Source organism: Cavia porcellus, unplaced genomic scaffold (assembly GCF_034190915.1).
Source record: "Cavia porcellus strain 051 isolate PalLab524CR breed Dunkin Hartley unplaced genomic scaffold, mCavPor4.1 scaffold_27, whole genome shotgun sequence".
Taxonomy (NCBI): Eukaryota; Metazoa; Chordata; class Mammalia; order Rodentia; family Caviidae; genus Cavia; species Cavia porcellus.
This window is the reverse complement of record NW_026947510.1, coordinates 10,967,469-10,990,944: the sequence shown is the minus strand read 5'-3', so window position 1 is coordinate 10,990,944 and position 23,476 is coordinate 10,967,469. Positions and strand designations below refer to the sequence as shown.

Here is a 23,476-nt window from a genome sequence, read left to right as displayed (position 1 = left end):
TGAGATAGACAATTCTTTTTAAGGAAACAAGGGACAACATTGATAACCATTGTTGATAAACTTGTACTCTGTTCTACACCATGTGCTATGTCTATCCTTGGTATTGACTGACAGCTTTGTTTTGCCATATTTGACTGTATTCTTCCTCCCCCCCCCCAAAAAAAAGTAATAAGCACTAAGGAGTAATAAAATCCAAAATGTGTAAATTTTGTTGTAAAAAGAGAGGGGAAAAAAAAAAAAGAGCTCTAACGGATATAACAGCAAGTGTGTTTAGGGGTGTTAAATAGCTGACTTTATCAATGTTTTTGGAACATTGAACACAGCTGTTTGCAGTCTCCCTGTTTGAATGTCCACCTTGTATTCTTTGATACTGTGATTTGAGGAACTATTTTCAAGATGATAATATGTAATCTACTAACAGGTGATTTCTTACTGTTATGTTTTTTTTTGTTTGTTTTGTTTTTTTTTTGTTTTGTTTTGTTTTTTTGTAGTTCTGTATTACGTGTACCCTTACACCGCTTTGGTTTGTTTTGTGTTTTTCTCTTTTTCCTCTTAAATAAAAAAAAAAAAAAAAAGAAATCCCAGCTTCTAGTGTTGCATAGTATTCATAGTGTCTTCTGGAGTTTCATGAAAAGTTGTGCAGTCTCCATAGTAGAGTACAAAATCCCTAATGCAGTCAGGTATTACCCTATATCAGTCCAAGGATAGAACCAGCTAGAAGGAAGAATTTGTATCGGAAGACAGGACATGTAGGCAGAGGCCAAAGAGTAGACAGTCCTGAACACTAGCTATATCCTGCATGCAGCAATTTGTACTCCTGATGTTAGCTTGTGGACAGGCCTGTCAAGTACCCAGTGGCTACTCACTTAATACTGACTTATAAAGGCACTGAATGGATGAGAAATGGGAATTGGAAAGAAATTCAGGCACGAAGGTAACAAGAGGCATTATGGTAACCATTGCTGATTTCCTAATATCTTGTTTTGAAATCCTGTATCACTTTTACTGTTTTGTTTTGATTGACTTTATTCTGTTTCGTTTGGTTTAGTTTTATTCTCTTTAAAATATACCTTCATTCTTTTGATAGGTTTTATTCTGTTTTGTTTTGTTTTATGTCTGATCTAATGGACAGCTATTTCCATAGTAGTAGCCCTTGTTCATTTCCTATTATCTTGTTTTGAAGGCTTGTATTGCTTTCATTGTTTTGTTCTGATTAGCCTTATTCAGTTTGGTTTGGTTTGGTTTTATTCTCTTTAAAAGAAAAAGAAAGATGGCTAATGTCAACATAAAATAGAGATGAGAGTAAACTACTGAATACATGTGGAAAATAGTTCAGCTATTCATTCATTAATCTAAACCATGCTAAAAGTACATCTGACACCCTGACTCAGTCTGATCTTAATGCATAGATAGGCTGATGGGAGCTGCCTAACTGTGGGATGAGGGAATCCTGCAATGACAGCAAATGTTTCTGTGGGTTTTAGTGAACCATCCCCTCAGCTGTGAACCAGGTGACATTGCAAATGAGGCTAATGGTGACGCCAGCAGCTGCATCAAAGAGCTTTAGGGCTTCAGTGAAATCATATCCAGTTAGTAAAAAGCTAATCTGCATCTCAAGGTGATTTACAAAAGAATAAAAGATACTGGAACCATGGGATAAGAATGACTGATGGATTTCTACACATTAGAGAAAACAGCAGATTGATACAGCAAGGTGGCACAACCACCTACCATCCAGTGCTAGACCTTGAATACAGATACAGTAACTGAAGAGAAGTCACCCACTGAGGCACAGAGTTGGGCGCTGTCTTCTCAGAAGTGGTAGCTTATAAGATGATGGGAGATGAAGTACTCAAAGAGCAAAAATAGGGAAAATAACAGAGCACTGCGCAGAGCCCCGAGACCCTGGTCAAATTCACTGGCATATTAAGGAAGAACGAGGAGATCTGACACTGGGTGTGAATCTGAAGAATTTAGGGCACCACACCAGAAACTCAAATGTATGGTGTCCCGCAAGTATGGGCCTAACTGGGTACAGTAAGCAGTCATGCAGAACAGGGAGTGAAGAAGAAGCAATGCATTATGGTGATTCATTGCATGCGGTAATAAAAGAAAATCAAAAGGTATAATCTGGTTGATTAGAGAAAGCCTGCCAGAATATGACAAAATTATGATACTCTGACAATGAGTGTGTACAAAGAAGACTGCCCCAAGGGAGGGTTCTGGGAAGAAGTAACTGGCAGGCACGAATATTTAATTTACAGTGTCTTACCAGCAACTCTCAAGATGCTCAGAAGAGTGGGCTCTATTTTGAGTATCTTGGCTAGTTTCATACTACTTAGGGACAGTATAGTGCTCAAGAGACCAGGCTCTGAGGACAGATCGCTTGGCACAAACTTGCCTCAGTTACTCTTTGGCTGTGTGATCTTGAAATTCCCATGCCTCAATTTCTCTAATCTGCAAAATAGGGATTGTACTTTTATATGTAAATGTTAAGGTATTAAATAGTAAAGACAATTGTTTAGAATTGTGCTTGGAACATAGAAAATGTTCCATAAGTATTTGTTCTTATTCTATTATGACTACACTTTCTTCTACTATTCCACTGCTTAACATAAATCGACAACAAAATCTTAACCAGTGTTAATGACTTAAGCCAGTAAAATGCAGCCCAAATTGTTGAAATCTTTGATAGTGCCTAGGATTCCTGGCAGGTCAGAGTCTACTCCAAAGGATGTCAGAGTTCCTGAAATAGAGCTCAGGATCGCAGGAGCCCCCACAAACACTCATGGCTGTCCGGCCCACATTGTGCCTTCTCTGGAAAGACTTCCTTGGGTGTCTAGCTGGCCTGTAGCTCAGTGGTTGCACATGTTATTGGTAGGATTTCTCTTGTTTATTGAACAGACAGTTTGGTGTTCGTGTAAATAGCTTTTCTTTATTCCTCCACAGCATCTCCCTTGTCCCTTATGAATAATGACAGGGAACCCTAAAAAAGAACAATACTTCTAAAAAGATGAGGAAGTGTTTAACAAGCATGCATGGTGTTAAAGCCCAGGGTGTACTGCTGATTTAGTGTACGTCTTAAGCTCTGTGAAATGGTTTCTTCCCTTATAAAATGAGAATTATGCCTACTTGGTCAGCTTCACAGCACTGTCACGCAAGTCACAGAGACAACCGGATATAAACCGGACTGTGTAAAGGAGAAGTATTTTATAAGAGACTAATGATGTCCTGTATTGGTCCTAATTATTTTCAAAAGATAAAAGATGCCCTAGAAATTCTCCAAAATCAAGGAATATCACTGACAGCATCTATTTTTGTTCAGCTTTGTCAATTTTATCTTACCCCTGCCACTTCACAGACTCATTCCAAAGATTAAACAAAGATTTTAAATGAAAACAATCAATTCACCCTAAGGTGGCAAAAGTAATGATATTCATTAGGTGCTTGCTACTTGCTAGCCACGATGCGAGAAAGATTTTAGGTGTAACATTATATAGTTCCTTAACCAATATTCCAAGAAAGACACTAGATTGTCCCTGTTTTGCTCATGGGAATACTGAAGCTCAAAGAATTCATGCAGATGTCAAATCTGGGATTTGAATCCAGGACTTATCTTTCTTAGTTGTATTGCCAGGACAAACTCTGTACCAGCCCATGGCTCCCTTTCTCTCTAAAGACTCACTTTGTGGGGCTCACGATGCTATGTGGGCCTTCAGGGTGGCTCCAGAATAGAATCATCAACGTTAAAACTGTGAATGTTAAGGATCTATTACATTTCACATAAACAACTCTGTATCTAATATAGTCTTCAAAAATTTTTTTTCAGCATTGGAGATTGAATCCAGAGCCTGCACACTGAGGTACATCCCTGGCCTTTTTCATTTTTTAAGATAGGGTCTCACTAAGTTGCTCAGGTGGAACTTACACTTGTACTTGTCCTCCCTGAACTTCCCAAAGTGCTGCAATTACAGGAATGATCCACCATGATCAGCTAGTTCCTATTCTCAATTCTTGCTTTCTATAGTAGCAATTATTTCTGTATCTTATTGATTGAACAATTAAGACTCAACACCCTGTATAGCACCTTAGGCAATATTCAACTACAGATACGTGGGAATCATCTATAAATAACACTGAAATACACATCATCTGTAAATAATACCAAAATACACATCTCTGGGAGAAATGTATCCTAATGGCATTAAAAGAGTTGTCCTGAAACATCCTTAGCATTCAAGCTCAAAAGAATAAGGGAGAAATAGCAGGATATAAAACTGCATGGAATCTAACAGACCTGGGTTTATAAATCTAGGTGAGCTTATCGCCCAACAAAGTACTTCTTTAAGTTTCTGTTTCTTCATCTACAACCTGAGAACATCAGCACGTTTACTACACAGTGTTGTCCTAAAGTTCACATTTATTGGTAAGCACAAAGTGTACAAAGTCCACAGAATAATGCTTTGCTGTTTCTTCTGTTTCATGCCACTAAAAGATACTCTGTGATAGTGGCCTTTAGGGAATAGTTTCATAGTTCACTGAAATTATACATAAACTTTCAATTATCTGAAACTATTAAAAACGTTTATGACCAGCCACACCCACAAACAGAAACCAAAGGCTAGGAGAGGACTTCTCACAGGAATCACTGAAGATGGTAATTGTGGTGACAGATACTTTATTTTAGCACAGGGTGGTTCCCAGGCCAGATGTATGGAATGAAATCCGTAGATAATAGAAGGCACTAGATAAGAACATATTCCAGGGAGTGTAGTATATCCTTAATCTCAGTTGTTTCAGCAGATCGGGACCTTGTCCTTTCAAAGAGATTTCCTAAGGTAGTAGGCAGAAGTATCATTTAGAGAGAAAGACCTAAGTCCAAAGTGCAGTGTCAACTGACTTTGGGTCAGTTGCTTAATTTCTCTAATCATCATTTTCCTCTTGGAAATATTAATAATAAATTCATTAAAAGAGCTACTTCATTGAGTTAAATCATTATATGAGGTGGTATAGCATTAAATTAAATGCTGTAGGAAACTCATGACATGTAAAAAATAATCACTAAAGATGTAATTATAGCTTAATAATAATGCTGATAATAGTAATGTAGGAAATGAGAAAGAATTCTGCCTGCATCATAACCATAGTCCTAGGGATCTGAACCAATGTGAAAAAAAAAATCTCCAACATACTTGGCACATAATGGGCCAGCTTTCTGCTGGTTTACCTTTGCTGTCATTTGGACCTTCCATCATGTCCTCAATTTCTAGTCCAACCAGAGTCTTGGACAATCAAAGCGTTACCCCTAGAGTGTGTGAGAGGTGAGGGTTCATTCCAGGTCCCGGTTATACCACAGGAGACCCCAGGGATCTGGTCAAGATTGGAAAGTTCCCTATGCCTCACTAAAAAAAAATCAGGGACAACTGCAAAATGTCAATTTGAGACGTTAGAGCGCCACCTTTGGAAAACAGAAAAATCCTCTGAAGTTCAGGGGGTCACTTCACAAACTCCATCTGCACTTCTGCCACGGCAGCATCTTCCCAAGGATGTTTCTATTTTCTTTATGTATTATTCTTACATTTCTGCCTTTGCCTATATTTAAATTCTCAACTTAATGATTTCAAATGTTCTCTATGTTGTTCTACTTTAAAATAAAAAAATCACTATGAAAGAAAATTTACCTGGGAGTGGTGAAGTACAGTTGTAATCTGGGCACTTTGGGAAGCTAAGGCAGGAGGGCAAAAGCTCAAGGCTAGCCTGGGAAATGTAGCAACTTAGTAAGCCTCTGTCTTAAAACAAAAAATAAAAAATAAAAATAAAAAAGGGGTAGCTCAGTGTGAACACCTTGGGTTCAAGGCCCAGTTTTGGGGGAAAAAGAAGGAAAAAATTAACTTATCAAAGAGTAAGATATCGAATCTAAAGATCAAAAAGGAAAACATGCATTGGCATCGGGGATTATTATATCTTTACATGATGACAGTCTAGCAAAACTGCTAGTTAAACCAAAATTAAATCCTGATTTCTACAAAGCAATAAATAAGTAAATAAACAAACTTGATTTCTTTAAAATACATTTCTATTGTCACTGAAACAGTATTTTCTCACTGCAAGAGCAATAGAATTTACCAACTAAACAAACCTATTGCTTCTAATACTCGGTGAGTTAATAATTAAATGTTGCCTTGGATCTACAAAACACAATGTAAACATTTAAAAATAGATACTACTTTCAGTTTTACATGGAAGTAAAATTCCACATTAGAACCTCACTGGTAACTTTATGCAATTTAGTGTACAAAGAAATTAGTTGTAATGTTTACATCTTAGGATTTCAGGGACTCAGCTAACGCCATTCTTATTAACACATGTCGTTTGTTATTGCATAGAAAAATGATCATAGAAAATGTAGAAGGTACATCATATCAGAAATAGTGGTTGACTTCACCATTAATCTAACCTTAACACTTGTGTAACACGCCCATTCTTCTGTAATGTAACACATTAGGAATTATCTGAAAGCATCACAAGGATTTCCCTGATAAAGACTTCTTTTACTTACCATCCAGTAATTTTTTGGTAAAGATGATGTTTCTTGTATAAAAGAACTTTTATGGGAATCCAGATCAACAGAGTCACTACAGCCACGTAAGCAATAGAACAGGAAACAACCAGCCAATACCATGTTCCCTCGGACATATTCCTTGCCTTGTGGTAGGCAGTGGCAAACTGTTCCATAATCACAAGTATAGGGATGGAAAAAGCAGCAAACTCGAGAATCTCAAAAACCACAAGCTTAATTAGTCTTCCAGAAGCCATCCTGAGGAACAGCAAGCTGCCCAGTATCCAACACGCTCTCCCTGTGATTGTGAGCAGGCACACAGATACTGAATTAGGTTCAAGTTCCTTACCCTGGAATCACTAGCCAGAGACTTTACTCTTTTATTGACCCTCACATGGTTCGATGATCTTCTAACTTAACAACCATAGGCCCTTAAAGCAACAGGGTCATCGTGCAAGTGGCCGCTTCCATGATGTATTTGCACAAATGTATTTGCACATCCGTTATGAGAGATCAAGTGACCTCTAAAGTGTGCCTTGGAATACTGTTTTTAAAAAGAGGCTTTTAAAACCTAGTGTTTAATGCTAATTGCACAAAAATTATTTTTACAACATTCAACTTTTATTAAATAGAACCATTAGAATAATATAAATTGAGAGTCAAATAGGGAAAGGAAATATAATCTAATCCTCTATTTTTATATCTAAGCAAATTCATGCAAACAGAGACATTCAAACCCAGAGTATTCAACTTTAGGAAACTATCTCTTACTTTTCTTCAAAGTGCTTAAAATAGGAGTCTGTGGTCACTTTTTCATTCTCCTAAACTAATATCATGCCTGATACTTACAATATTTATCTGTTACTGCACATTGGTTGCCTTCTGACACAGAGTATTGTTGTTTTTACTTTACTAGTCAGGAAACTGAAATGACAATATTAGAAACCTGTTATCAGAACTAACACATTAAGAGCTATTCATATTTAGTCTTAAAGCAAATCAAATATTTAAAGACAACAACTATATTCACAAATCCTTCAAAAAATATATTTGAGAACCCATGGCGCTAGCTTTCTTTACTAGGTCTAAAGACGTAAAGATGTATAAGTGACAAGGGTTCACAACTTTCACATTCAGGGACAAAAATAAATCTGTGAATAACAAAAAGGGACAAAGGTCAAGAGCATAAGTGAAATGCTATAGTAACACAGGAGAATTTCATCTGGGCTCAGGGAAGGGAAAGGCAAAATAAGAACAATAAAGATGGATGGGGTGTTGATGACATTTCTGATAGAAAAAATTCAGGCAAGTTTCGGTGGTTAGCAAGAATCTGCTGGGGCACAGCAAGAACTAGGAAAAGTGATGCTAGCAAACTCCATTGAAGGAATATATACATATATATTCCTTCATATCCCGTAAAGGATTTGGGAAGGGGAGGAGATGGTAGACAGCGAAAAAGCAATCATTTGATCATTTGGAATGGAAAGTCAGTGATGTGGATAGAAGACAGGCACGGCACTGTCAGGAGAACCAGTTGTGTTAACACCATCTGTTGGACACTTCCTGTGGGTGACCCAAAGCCACAGATAAAACCTGGGTGGCTGGGCACGTTAGGGCTGTGAATCAAGGGCTGTACCCTGCCATTACCCATCCTTCTTCTCCGGCCACATCTGCCTAGTGTGAAAGTGCTTCAGGCCACAGAATGTCCAGCTATCAACATGAGGCTTCGTATCAGCTAATCAGTCAGACCTCATCCTTGGAAACAGCTAAGAGGGGATGAGGGTATAGCTCAGCAGCACAAGTGTCTGCCTGGCAAGCACAAGGTCATGAGCTTGATCCTCGGTACCAAAAAGAAGAAAGAAAAAAGAAATTGAGATGCCAGAAGAATTGAAAACATCATACCACAGTCATATATTGTGCACCCATGTTTATAGCAGCATGATTTGTAATAGCCAAATAGTGGAAACAACCCAAATGCCCATCAACCGAGGAATGGATAAAAAAGATGTGGAATTTTTATACAATGGAGTACGACTCAGTTAGAAAAAGGATCGCAATGAAGCTTTTATAGGTAAGTAGATGTGACTTGAGACCATACTCATCAGTGAAATAAATCAGACTCACACGTGTAAATACTGGATTGTCTCCCTAGTATAAGAAACGGAAAGAGTAAGGTTCAAAATCTTCAGTAAAGGGGCTGGAGGTTTAGCTCAGCGGCATAAGCGCCTGCCTTGCAAGCAGGCAGTCGTGAGTTCGATCCCCGGTACCGATAAAAAGGAAAAAGACAAAAAAAAAAAAAAAAAAAAAAAAAATCTTCAGTAAATATTGTGAAAGGTAACAAGCTGCTCGAAGGGGAAAAATACGGAAAAAGAAAAGAGAAGGAAGGGAAAAGAAGAGTTGGAATAGAACAGATTAGATCAATTTTGCATGTCTATATCTGGTAAGCTAAGCAACTCTTTTGACTATAACTGTGCAAAATAACAACTATTGTTCAATTCTTATCAACCTTTTTTGAAAGCCTATATTGTTATTGTTTTGGAGTTTTTTTGTTGTTGTTTGTCTCTTTTCGTTCTTGTTTTTCTTATCTTTTTGTTTTGTTTTTCCCTCTTTAAAATAAGAAAATTAAAAATTTTAAAAACAGAAAGAAATTGAGCTAAGAAATAGTAAATAGCATGAAAGAATGCCAGGATTTAAAGTTAGAGCAAGCCAAACTGTATGGAGTAGAACAATCCTTGGGATGTTATGAAGTCACTAACTACATAATGAATGAATAGAATGAATGAGGCAGTAAGTGAATGACTGAATGAAAGCCAAGCAAATGAATACAAGAGAGAGCACAGTGATGATGCTGAGCTGGAGAGTGAGAAGCTGAGAGACTGACAGCATCCTGTAGACCAGTCTCCACGGGGGCCTCAGGTATTGAATTTTCTAGTTCATATGTGTCCTTACAAAGAGGACACATTGTTCTTTCAACCAAAAGGGTTTGTGTTGGCTGGAAATTTAGCTCAGCCACATAAGCGCCTGCCTTGCAAGTGTGTGGTCATCAGTTCAATCCCCGGTACCAAAAAAAGGGTTTGTGTAAAAAGCAGACACCATATAAATTTACTAGATGATTCAGAGGAAAACACTGGATTTTAAAGAATGAAAGTGAAAGGAATCAGAGAAAACTCATCAGCTGAGGTAACTCGACCTGATCTCTCCTTCTGTTAACTCAAAGCAATATCTATATACTGCTATGGCAACGCTCTCTGTGTATGACTATGACCTTTCCTTTGAAAAACGGTTGTAAGAATGCTCATGATTAATAACAGATAGATGATAGACGATAGATAAATAATTGATTTATGTGGACATGAAGAGCGGGAGAGATCAATACAGATGCTTTGTATAACATAAATGACACAATGCCATTTTGTTTTAAAATATTGTAGCTGTACATTTATTTACATGTAAAGTTTCAAATCCAGAAAAGTATTCATTAAACTGTTAACAGCTGTCCCTAGGTTTGGGAGGTGGAGTGAAGGAGATTTTTAGCCATTCTTAACATTGCCAAAGGGGAAAAAAAATGAGAAGAAAAAGAACAAAACACACACACACACAAATAAACATTGCCATAGTTTAAATATTTCACAGGCATAAACATTAGAAAAGACTTTTAGACTAAGCAAATTTGATTTAAATAGTAACTGTGACTTAAGAAATTTGAGGCTCTATTTTTTTTTAAATCTTTCCTGCACCAGTTTATTTTTCCTTGCTTGTCCGGTAGCAGGGGCCACACAAACAAATTTCACTTCCACATGGCCATTTGTGGCTGTACTAAAGAGCAACAAAATAGCCAGGCAGCAAGCAGAAGACTAGGACAGCTTTCTAAGTGTTTGCAACAATAGTATGGGTGACAATGCTACAATATCACTCCCAACCATTACCAACTCGAGTTCCCTCAAAACTCCACATTCCATGATGGATTTGAGCCATTAACAAAGGAGGCTGGGGAGGACTGCGCGATATTTTCCTGGTCCAAGGCATAGGCTTCAATGATTTCAATTCTCAGCTCTTTCAAGGCGTGATTTGACTGAATTCCTAACAGACTGGCAGAGTAACTAGCTAGTTTGGCAAAGAAAAAAAATGCCATTATGCCAACATTAAGCTACTGGAAGGAAATAATGCCAGAGCCTGACTTGCAGACAAAGACCAAGGGAAATTAAAAGGGCTTGAAAGTTACCACCCTTCAGCTGGGACCAGCTGATTCCAGTCCTGAGTCCTGCCCTTCTAAGCCCCCTGATGAATTTGCCACACAATCACACTGCCAAAACTGGAAGAACGTGGAGGGGCATTTTCAAATCACCCAAATTCTTTACTTGGGTTAGTCCAGTACTGATTCAAAGAACACTGTGCCTTAGTGTGAACTTTATTGCTGGGTTTAAGAACGTCCTGACAGGGAAAAAAAAAAACCCCAGATTTAATTTTCTGAAGCTGAATCCTCTGTGGAAAGACTGAGCCCTGTGGTTAGAATTCACTTCCACGTAGGAGTGTTGATGCAGTGATTTTTATTTTAGTAAGCAGAAGATACTCTGTCCAGAGGAACACCTGTTCTCTACACTTCCAACTGTCATTTCCTTCCTGCAGGCAGGAAGTCAAAAATTGAAAGTGTCTAAAATCGTTAGTAATCTCAAGGCTTGGTCATTGTTTTCAGCAAAGGGTGTGTGAAACGAAGTGTACAAACTGCCTGGCATGTTCTGGCATTTCCTGGTTAGTTTCCTGTGATGTTGATGTGCAAAAAGGGCAGGAGCTGGTGGCAAACTGCTCTCGGGTTAAAGCTGGATCCACAGAGAGCTGAGTGAGGAGGTTAAACTGTGTTCCTGGGCCTCATCTACTGATAGTTATAATCCAAACAGTTGCTGATCCTTGCAAGCAGGTGTTACCAGACAACTCACCGGAAGTGAGCCTAGTAACATTATGATGCTATCTGCCATGCTACCTCCATCATCAATGCTATGATATTTTAGTCTGGGCTATACTAATTTTAAAGAATAGGATACTGTGTAATTTCGTATGCTCGTCTATTGAAGCAGTTATAATGATAATTTAAGCAATTTTTAGGAGCAAAGACAATACCATACTCATTTTTGTAACCTTCTCATACTTGGTGACTCTTGCTAAAATAAGCAAAATATAGAGAATATTGTTACATTTAAAAATTTATGTACTTTTGATTGATAGAATCAATTACCTTTTTTCTCCCCCTTCAAAACTGGAGATTAAACCCAGAAACTTGAAAAGCTTCTACCACTGAATTACATCGTTGGTCTTTATGGTACCTTGAAATACTTTTCTATTATAATTGTTCAGATCTTTAAAAAAATCAAGAAAATAAATGAAGATTTTCTCTTTTATTACAGTCATCACACAAATTATGCATAGTAAGCTTCGAATTATAAAAATATTAAAGAAAAAATAATTCTTAAATTAAATGTTTAAGAGACAAACAACAATCTAGTCTTTCAGTACTCCAGATAGATTTAATCAAACAATTAAAATTTATTTAAAAGTAGGTACAGCCTTACTAAGCATAAATTCATCCTCATATTTAACAAAGATGCTTTGGCCTAAATTTTCCCAATTTCACTAGTGAAGGTATCAAATTTTTCCTCACTTTGGGTAAATCAACTTGAACTAATTTTCAGTAGTCTTACTCATACTCCCACGAAAGAAGTAAGATGATGCTTACTGAGAAAATTGGCCACGGTACATAAACTAGCTTAACCTTCCACATGACTTGCAGTGGCTGCATGGTCTGCAGTGTTTTACTCCTCCAAATGGGGCAGGGTTTCGTTTTAATCACAATTCTGAGTTGATCTTCTATGAGACATTGTGAGTTTTGAACTTCTAAGCTTCACCCTTCTAAGATAGAATATCCTCTTTTAAAATGTCAACTATGAAGGTGTGAGTCTTGTGGAAGGTAATATACTATACCTGCTCACACTGCATTCTGTGCGCCCATTTAATTTGACAAACATTTAATGAGATGAGTTACGTTTTCTCATCAAACCCGCCTCAGTGGCCCCCATCCCATTTAGAGTAAATGCCTTGGGCCTTTCTGTACCTTTTAAAGCCTTATCTAACTCTTCCTACTTTCTGTTCTGACTTAATTCTTCATTATTTTTGTTGTCAATCCTTCAAAATTCTTTAAATACACAGACATAAAGTCTTTAGAAAGCTAAGGCAGGGTCTTTTCAGCCTGTTACGGAGCTAGACAGATCCAACAGTGATTTCAACAGAGGCACAGTGGGAAGTGTACGCCCACGACACGGTGGGAGCATAGGGGAGACAGTGCCAAGGGTCACCCTGGAGGCTCAGGTAAATGTTTCCTGACCAAACGCAAACACCATCCCTGTGCTTAGAAAACAAGCCCTAAAAAACCATGACAACAATACATTCAAATATCTAATTGCTTTTATTTCCAGTTCAGGAATCAGGACAGCATCCCATTCTGCAAAACGGAGAAAGAACTCCAATCAGTCAAGCAGCAGGCATCAGTTTCAGGCAGGAAAGGGTTGAAGCGAGCAGAAATGAAGACCAAAAAGCAGATTGGTCATTGCAAACCTCTTTCTTTATAAGACACTTCCTCAACCCTGGCTTGGGTTGCTGGGCACCTTCTGACAAGTAGCTGTGAATTTGTTTTGTTTTAAACCGGCTCATGTTTTCAGTTCAGTTTGATTATAGGGTGTCCGGCACAACTGAATCTATTCTGGTTTGATCTGTCTATTGAGGCCTAGCAAAGTAGTGACCACCTATAAATTCCATTTAACCTGAGTCTAACTGGATCCTTCCAAAGTTCCTAAAAGGAAATATTAACTTTGTTATAAAATACTGAAATGACTGAACTGCATATCTAATTACCCAGTTGTAAGCAATATTAGTTTTTATCTTTCCCCTCCCTTTTTTTTTTCTGGCACTGGGGATTATACTCAAAGCTTTCATACTAAACTATGTCCCTTGCCCTTTTTAGTAATTTTAAAAAATATTTTAAGGTAGAATCTAACCAAATTGATAAGTTGCCCAGGCTGGGCTCGAACTTTTGATCCTGCTGCCTCATCCTGCCTGAGTACTGGGATTATCTGGCCTCCTTTTCTTGTTTTATTTTTGAGACACGGTCTCACTATGCAGCCCAGTTTGGCCTTGAAGTCATGAAGATCCTCTTGCCTCAACCTCTAGAGCTGGCATTACAGGCATGCATCACCATGCCCAGCCCCATCTCTTTTTATAGTAGTTTCCTTACTAAATTCTAACTTTGTGCCGTGGTTTTAAATGTGTGTATTTCATCCCATTACTCATCTATGACCTCCTTATAAGTAGTGACTCTATCTTTTTGTCTAAGGGTAAGCCCCATATGACCTCCTTAAAAGTAATGACTCTATCTTTTTGTATAAGGGTAAGCCCCAAACACCACCACTTCCAATAATTTGCTAGAACTCACAAGACTCATTGCTATGATTCACTGCATCAAATGGACACAGACCAAACTCAGTAAAGGGCCAAGGCCACAGTGGAGCACGTTTCCAATTTTCCTCTCCCCATGGAGTCACACAGGACCCAGTTAATGCCCCAGTGACCATTCCCAACAGCAGATATGTCATGTTACCAACTAGCAAAGCTCATGAGACACTCAGTATCTACAGTTTCTCTCGGGGGCCTGATCAGATTGGTACACTCTGCCCAGGATGCACAGCTGCAGACTCCCAGAAGGAGCAGGAATGCATCAGAAACCACATTGTTCAGACACTGTGAGCCACTCTGATCACTCTGGGAATAGTGGGAACCTGAAGCTGAGCTCCCAGAGGTCAGATATGGACTACTTCTGTAAACACGCCTTTCAGAACACAGCACTTCAGCCTATAGTGGAAATGCTTCACTGTCCTCTCACTGCCCATCACTAGACCCCACTAGTACCCACTGGCCGAAGTCCATTTTCAACCTTGTGCTCTCGTTAGAATGTGACAATGGGAATTTAAAAATGAAAATATCAGACATACAAAATATTATAGTAACATTTAAAAACTTCATATATGGTTTTAAAAACTCCATTTGTTTTGTATTCCTATTTACTTAAATGTGGACAAACCAATTTCATATAAACATCTAGCTAATGTCATATAAATATAGAAATACACAAAATATAATGATTTAAGTCACCATCACTAAAGTAGTGGCCCACATGATTTCTATTTTTAACATCGATTATCTGACCTAAGGCATTTAAGTTTCTCTGTAAAAAATACACTTCAAATTTTTATCATCAAGCCAGTGTCACAGAGTTGATGGATTCAGATTAGTAACAAATCAATTAGTCTCTATAATTAAAAATTTTGAGTGACTGAATCCTTGATTGTTGATGAGATCCAGATGCTGAATGTTTTGACAAGACCCTGGCCAAGCCTGAGTAGACATCTGTGCTTCACCTCTGCCCTCCAGTGACTTTCTCTGTGCTGTAAGATGGCCCAAGGAGAGCAGATCCTTGGCACGAGAAGAAAGTGAAACACAAACCTGCCCAGATCACCAGTCTCCTCCACTGTCTTGTTTTCCTGAAAGAGTCCAAAGATTGAACCTTGTGAAATCCTGGTCGGAGCATTTCATTAATAGATGTATTCTGCATTTTGAAGACCAGGTTACATGGAAACTGTATTGATTCCTTTGATTTTAATTTTTTCATGTGTTTAAGAATATAAATTGTAAAACCTGTCATTTTCACAAGCTCTGGCTATAATGGGGAAAATGAAACAAGAGGCTCGATTGGTAGGCTGGGGTCAGGATGAAGGGAAATCTTGGAGATAGGGAAAATTGATTGGAAAAGGGGAGAAAGGAGAGTGAGGAGGGAACAGAAGTCCTGCAGGATGGAATTTCCCAAAATACACTACTCAGAGTTCTCTGAAGCAACCTGAAATAATACGCAAAACTCTCGGAGAGCATTTTTCTGGGAAATGGTCCACAGCTTTCTTCAGCTACTCAGAATGTCCGTGATGCCTCACACCAGGTGGGAGAAGAAATTTTGTTCCAAAGGAGCATGTTGCATACCATCAGTGTTTTCAAAGCCAGTAAGACCTAGGCATTACTTGGGACACATGTTAAAATGACAGCTTTGCACCATCACCAAAGATCAAACTGTTTAGGCAATTTTACCAAATATCTCTATGACATAGTTTCGAGAACAGACTAGTTTCTTGGGAATCACACTCGGTTTTCATTTCATAACTTCATGATTTTGGGGGCCCAACTTCTGTTGGTAAAGGTGTGTTAAACTCTTGTGAGAGTTAACAGGAAAATGTTACTTCAGAGGGTCACTGCAGATGCAGCCACAGATAAGAGTTGAAGTTCCCTGCATGTAATTCTCTTCTCTGGGAAACTGAAGAACTTTCTAAAAAGAATCTTGATACACATATTATTCTCCTTGGATTGCTCATGGTAAATTAGCTAGGAAGGCAACAGCTACTCCTAGTAGAGCATGTCAGACAGTTACAGTATGTTCAATAATAAGTTCTTACTTCTGATTCTGCAGTTGTATCAGTTGCTGTTCCTTTGACTGCTCAGTGAACCTAGAATATTCTCCACATTAAGTAAATGAAGTCTGAAAATCAGTATTTTACAGAGAAAAACAATGGATCAGAAACTGAGTGTCCTAGAGGATTACTCTTCCCTAACTGATTGGGGAAGATAACTGTAACTGATTGGACATATAATCTTTGTTTAGTCTTTTTTGTGTTTTTCATGATTCAATCTCAGCAGCATCACATACTGATAATCTAAATTCAGTACTTTATATGAATTCTTAGCAATGTGCATGTTAAACAGTTAAGTGGAACATATTTTGTCTTTCATAAAACAATGTGCATGATGATTTAATTGCTGAAGGAAAAACTGGTATTTTTGTAGATGGTGAATCAAACTGCATTAAATGACACTGTACACTACAACCCACATATGCATCTAGTGTGCTCGTTCCTGGTCTTCTGTTTCCTTCCCGTAGAGTCTGCTCCATTTGAGCTCAGCCAGTGAGCAGCCTGGCAGAAGATCAGAGGGCAGCACAAGCTGAGTATTTATTCTGTCCCTCCTGCCTGCCTGTCACAGCAGCCAGTTCTGCAGTCTGTCCCTGCTCCACAGGGTCAGCTGTCACTGGATTGCACACCGTCACCACTTACCACTGTCAGCACTGTGGTGGGAAGAGCTGAGGGTGCCTCAACCTCCTTTTTTCCTTTAGTCTTGAGTAATTCTTTCATTAAAGCCTGTTCACCTGAGCTTCCCAAGTGTAATTCTGCTTCCTCCAGGACCCTAATCAATAATACAAACAGCTCTCTGAAGCGTCAGCCTGTGTCCTGTGAAGTGGAATTGATCATTCACTCAACATTTAGTAAATGAATACTATGAAAAAACATTGCCCTTGGTGGAATGATACAAAAGAAATACTTTATTAGTATCATGAAGCAGCTCTATTAACACACATACAAGAGATTTGGGTTGCCTAAACTTTAAAAATTTCAGCATAACTGTAATTTCTTCACACAGTTTTATTACTTAGCTATCAAATAGGTAGTCTATGGTCCCATGACATCGCCACAGTCCTGTGCAAGAGTCTGACTTAGTTCACTAGCATCAGATTAGAACCTTGAGGATCTTAGAATCTTAAGCCAGTCAAAAGTCTGTAGCCAGCTTAATCTTTAAAATATAACTTTGTATTCTAATGAGGTATTCTCACACAAAAGTGCTCACATTAAAGTCCTGCTGCGACTCTCTCTCTCTCTCCAAGAGGGCCAACATCTTGGAGAACAAGGACCTATTTTCTTCCTACCGGTGGCCTGTAGTCTTCTCAGCATGCACTGCTCACACAGTGGAGTAAATCAACTGTTTAATGATGAGATGGTAGGCAGCTTAGTCTAGTGGATAAGAGTAAAGACTGTAGCCTGTTGTAATGCCGCAAACCCATAATTCCAGCACTCAGGAGGCTGAGGCAGAAGGACTGCCAGAAATTTGAGGGCAGCTTGGGCTACAGTGAATCAAGGTCAGCCTGAACTATATAGTAAGACCCTGTCTCCAAAAAAAAAAAAAAAAAAAATTGTAGACATTACTTAAGTGTGAGTTATCCAAACATTCTCAGGCAAATGGTAATTTGGGGACATTTGTATCACCTTAGTTTAAATGGGTTCTTTGAAAAGCACTTAGACTGGTACCTATCCCAGAGTAGGGGCTATGTAAATGATGTTGAATAGATCAAATTAAAGAATCTGTGTAACACGTGGAGGTATTAATCCTGAAAGGGACCTTAGACACAATTCTCTCCTTATAGACAAGAAAACTGAAGCCAAGAAAAAATGTAGTAAGTGAAAAAGTCATGAGATCCCAGATAACCTCACTCAAGGAAAGATCTGCTTAGTGATACAGCTATTTTAGAAACAATTTTATTCCAGCAAGACAACAAACACATGGGCATCCAAATCTGCAATGGAAAAGGTTTCACTATGAGTGGATTCACTTATGTTTCACAGTAAACTTATTTTATTGTAATTACCCAATGCAACTTTCAAGACTCATGAGGGGTCTGAGATTTTATATTCCAAACTCAACATAGTTAGTTCCCTAAAAGCTGACTGAAGATAGATGTAAGACTGCATTACTCACTGCACAGGGAGGTCAGAAGGTGGCCGGGTGACACCTGTACTTGCAGTGGGCTATGGGAGCCATAAGGACTCTGAGCTTAAAAAGAACCCAAAGCTAAATGGCAAGTCACCTACCCCTTTCTCAGGAAAGAGACACTAACCAACCCTTCCAACTGCTGTAAGCAGACCTGCTCCTTGTTCCAGAAGACACTACCTCTAACTTTCCCAACGTTCTTGGAGACAGCCCGGAGTAGCAGTTAGTCTCTGCTTGCACAAACATGACAGAACTATGGAGAGTTATCTTCCACAGATTTCTACTCATTTTCATTTAGTGCCTGGTAAATTTCCTAAAAGTACACCAATCTGTCATTCTGATTAATTTTTTTTCGACAGAGGCTGAGACATGACCTGTTCAATTAGTCTAATTCAACTAAAAACACAGCCTCCAAGTGGGACACAGCCATCTTCAATCACACCCCTCTGGCCTGGATCCAGGTAGTTCAACAAGTCCCATAAACCATCAAAATTCACCTTCAAAAATCAGAAAGACCTGGACTTCCAATTAATGTGGACACACACAGGAAGCAAGTAATTATCAAGTTATTCTATGACTATAAAACCAAAAGAAAGGCAAGCATGCTATTCAGAACCAGTGTTATACATTTCCACCTAAGGAGCAGATTATGCAAGGGACTACAATACACACATCGTATGAACCACCAAGATTCATTCCAGCCCAATTTCCCTTTTGCTAGACTTTCATAGTTCTACATGATACCATCTCCCCAGCCTAGTGTGTTGTCTCTTGCTGTATAACAAATTACTACATGACTGATGTCTGAAAACAGCATACTTTCATTATTTCACAAGTACTGTAACCCTGTAAGAGGATTCTGGTCCTCTTCAAGATCATGAGTGTGATGGTAGGCAGGGCTGGGTTCTCTGGAGGCTTGGCTTAACAACAGTCTGATTCCAAGCTGGGTCTGTTAGCAAGATGAAGCTTTGTGTGTCATAATCACTGCAGTGACCTGTCACCTTCACCAGTCTCTGTGCTATCAGAAAGTATACAAACATTCTGCTTATACACAAAGGAAGGGGCTTAAACAAAGGCATGAACATCGTGGAAGTACCATGGAGAACCACTTCAGAGTCTGCTTGCCACAAGGCAGACACTTTCTTTAAGATTCCAGTCAAGTCTTACATTAGCACTCACAGAAATAGGATATGAGGGCTAGGGATGTAGCTGAGTGATACACTATTTGCCTGGCACGAATGTTCAATCCCCAGCACCACAAAGGAACAAAACAAAAGCAATGTGAGCCACATTAACAATTTTCTAGTACCCATATTAGAAAAACCATAAAGCATACAAAGCAATACTACATTACTGACGCAATGGTGACAGGGAAATAGTCCTATAAACTAATAAAGCAGTCTACACTGCTGTTTTTTAGTTCTAAATTCAAACTAAAAAGATTTAAGTTCAGTTTCAAAATTTCAATAGAAATTTTCAAGTGCTGAATGGTCCAGCTCTGGTTCTCTTTAACAGGTAAGGGGTGTGTGGTTCTCTGAAAGCTCACTGGCAAATTGGAGACAGGTTGACTAACTGTGGGAAGGTAAAATCTAAAGTTACTAGATTCTTTGGTTTTTCAGAAAACCAAAAATCTGTATTTTTAGGAAATCACCTAGTCATGACATCTTTTACTTTCTTTTGAAAAAATTCATTCTACACAGACCAAATTTCAGATGTTATCAGATTTTTAACAACAAAAAAAATTGTTCTGGGGAGTGATGAGGAGCTGAAGGATTAAGTCTTCTAGTGGATCAAAAAAAGAAAATGCATCTCAAGCTACAAGTCATGAAAGTAGAAAGCAAGCATCCCTTTATCTCTGGGAAAAGAACGGGAGACAGCAGGCTGGCACTGAGTGAGTAGTCTGAGCTTTGAGATGAGTCCCACTGTTGATGGAAAAGCAGCACGAGCTGACCTCACTCCGAGAATAGCAAGGACTTCGAGTTTGTCTTCCTATAGAGCATCTGTGGTATTTAAGCTCAACATATCATCACCCAAATGCTACAATTTGGATTAAACAGGGTTTAGATTGTAACCTGGCGATAAGCCAGGCTCAGTATCCTTCCTAGTGCATATCTCTATGCCATGTCAGGAGCTGGAGAACATATGACCTATAGACAACCTCACAGTATACTGCACAACATTTATTTTTGACAGTACAGTGGATCATTACTACATTTACTGCTTGTTTCAGTAAGTTTATCTGAATTTGTGAAGACCTGGATTCAAGCATTGAGATTTGTAGATATTCACATACTTAAAAGAAATTCCTGCCAGATATAGTGCGATTTAGTGCTCTTTAAAACTTCAGAAAGCAGTTAGTAAATCTTGAAACTCATGTATATACTTGGTCCAAGCAAATGAAGAACCATCATCAGTAGCTAACAAAAATATTTGACTTTGAAGGTGTTCTTATGTTAAACTGAAGTCACTTCAGATATGGTAAGAAGGAAAATTCTAGATGTTGCCTAGAATTCTTAAAGCGTATTAAGTTGGAAATAAGTGGTGAGTAGTCACTCGTTCTCCTCTAAATGACTTTTAGGGCCATTATTAGAACTATTAGAGCATTTGCTTGGAAAACAGATTTGTTTCAGGAGATTAACTAGGGAAAACATAAATTTCAGTTGTATACATGTATCATTTTGTCCAAGGAGAAACAACAGATGAGGAAAACAACAGCTAGCAAGGGAATACACAAAACATCTACACGTACATACACATATGTGCACACACATTCACATACATCACCAGCAACCTCCGTTTACAAGTGCGCAGTCACACTCCTCCATACTTGGTTTTATAACTTGCCCATTAATTCTGGCAGCTGTAGCTCTTCCGATACCCACTTTAGGTCTCTTTTGTGTGGTCATATCCATGTAGTTCTTAACCATTCAACATGTATAACACCGTGCTGTATTAGGTTCCTACCTTTATTCTTAAGTACATCATTACTGAAATTTTCAAGTGCTGTGTCTCTAACCTCATTTCCCCCCCAAATCCTGGGGCTTTTTTACTGAAGACTTTTGCAGAACATAGGGATTTTTAGAATGCATCATGTGCATTTATATGTAATTCACCAATTGAGTTCCATTTCACAAAAAATAACTATTGGAGAACACCACACAGGTTATCTGCTGAAAACCACCACCAATATTCAGATGTCTCCTAACCTAATTTTAAACAATCTGTAAAGTATTTTAATGACAGCCCTTGGAATAAGTTTATAGATATGTGAGTTATAAACAGTACTTGATTAAAATGATACAAATAGATACAAAGAAAAGGAGTATAATTTCTAGAAGACATTTAGCATGGTAATCTAAGTCATGCTATTTAAGTTTTAATTTAGTGATTACATGGCAGGGGGTGAGCTACCCCCCAAGCATTTATTTTCTGACAAAGTCTTGCTAAGTTTCCAAGGCTGGGCTCTAACCTGCAATTTACTTGTATCAACCTCCCAGAGTGCAGGGATTAGAAGTGTGCACAACCATGCTTGCATGATGATTACTTTTAATTAAACTATTATATTATTTAAATACCTTTCCATTATGTTACCACTCTCTTTTACTTGACTTTGAAAACAATTTTCTGACCATTTTTAATTATAGCACACATGAAACATTTGGCATGACCTTAACACCACTTTTGGTTTTCTCTGCTAATATAAACAGAATCAAGTTTTAATAATTATGCTCCAGAAAACAAAAATTGGGGATATGTCCTGTGTTTCAAATATACAACTGTCCATAGTTAAACAGCTACAAATGCTGGATGAGAGTTACACACAGAATTTGTTCCCATAAGACCAACAACCTTGAGAAACATTCTTTTTCCAATATGAAACGCAAGCAGAAAAGTAAAAATACTTAGTTTAATGAGTAACCAAAATAACTTGCAGTCTAGTGAAATTCTGTCCTAGAACAAATCTTTCAATTTCAAAAACAAATTAGATAACTTGAAGTGAATCTAATGGACTACCTTCCTGCTCCAAGTAAATTAATACTTGGCAATTACACAAATGAAATAGCCCTGAAGTTGTGATATTCAAATATTTCACTAAACTCTAATACAAGCTAAGCTGCCTTTCAAAGGAAAGAATATTAACTGTATGAATACAGGATTAGTATTTACTGTGAAACAAAAACTTTTTTCTGGTAGGGGCAGCAAACCCTAATTAGTATTCCTTAGGACAACCCTTGAAAAATTAGGATGGGACAGAAAAAAAAAGGGGAGATTACAATCAGTAATAAATAGAAAAGTGTATCTTTACTCCCTGCAAAAGAAGAATAGAAAGCTCATCTAGTTTACTTAATAAACCATTGAAATAAACCATTACTTCTTTAACATATTACATTAAATAATAGAAACTAACTTATGAAAGTTCTTTTAAGTGTCCATAAGGTAACTAATTTTCTAAAGCAGGAAAACTAAAAGCAGATACATGTGGAATTGTTTTGAGTATAAAAATGGATTTATGTAATGAACAACACAATTGACTTTTCTTAAATAGCTACATTATTTTTACTTATTAATAACCTGTAAAGAAATGGCATACATGGCATTTTTTCTAGGCATGTATTTGTGATGCCAACATTTTGCAGCTTATCTGAAGACAGTCTTAGCTAGCAAAAATCATTTTGCATAGCGCTCTAGAACCTTAGCAATCTACTCACGTAAGCCAAACAGCTAAATCATGGTAACTGCAGCATATTTCCTCTATTATCATTTATGGCCAATAGGACCACAGGCACCACTTTGCCCACTGGAACACCAAGACAATAAAATTTCACATAGTCTGATGCTACTTATCTCCTTACTTTAACACAGTATACAAATACAGTATGTCCCAGAGCTTGTTTTCCCCCAAGTAAGTACCAGTGAAAGCACTTCTACCCAGTGTACAAATGCTCCTGGTAGGGACATTCAAATAGGAAAAAAAAAAAAAAGCCTTGACAATTGAACAGTGGAAATACAGTATCCTCACATTATCTGCAGAAAGTAAACTGTTAAGACCATGCTGGAAATCATGTTCCCAATTTTCCGTACCATAGTAACCAATGCTACTCTGCTCTTTTTTCTCTTCTAAGCTAACAGAAGGTGAATTCCATGGCAGAGGTGAGATATGTAGGCTCAATGCCAGACACATTTTGGGTAGACAGGAGTAAAGAACATAAAGCACTGAATTTTAGCAAGCTACAAAGA

The 23,476-nt window shown here is 38.1% G+C and overlaps 1 protein-coding gene across 1 annotated transcript in view; it reads right to left on the bottom strand.

Annotated features, from left to right (window-relative positions):
• Tmem236 (transmembrane protein 236) overlaps positions 1-6,883 on the bottom strand; it is a 45,788-nt gene extending 38,905 nt beyond the window's left edge. Inside the window, exon 1 of the mRNA XM_003462773.4 lies at positions 6,560-6,883. Within this exon, the coding sequence (XP_003462821.1) occupies positions 6,560-6,816 (257 nt within the window). The 5' untranslated portion in view covers positions 6,817-6,883. The remainder of the gene's footprint in view (positions 1-6,559) is intronic.
• Positions 6,884-23,476: the final 16,593 nt, after the last annotated feature.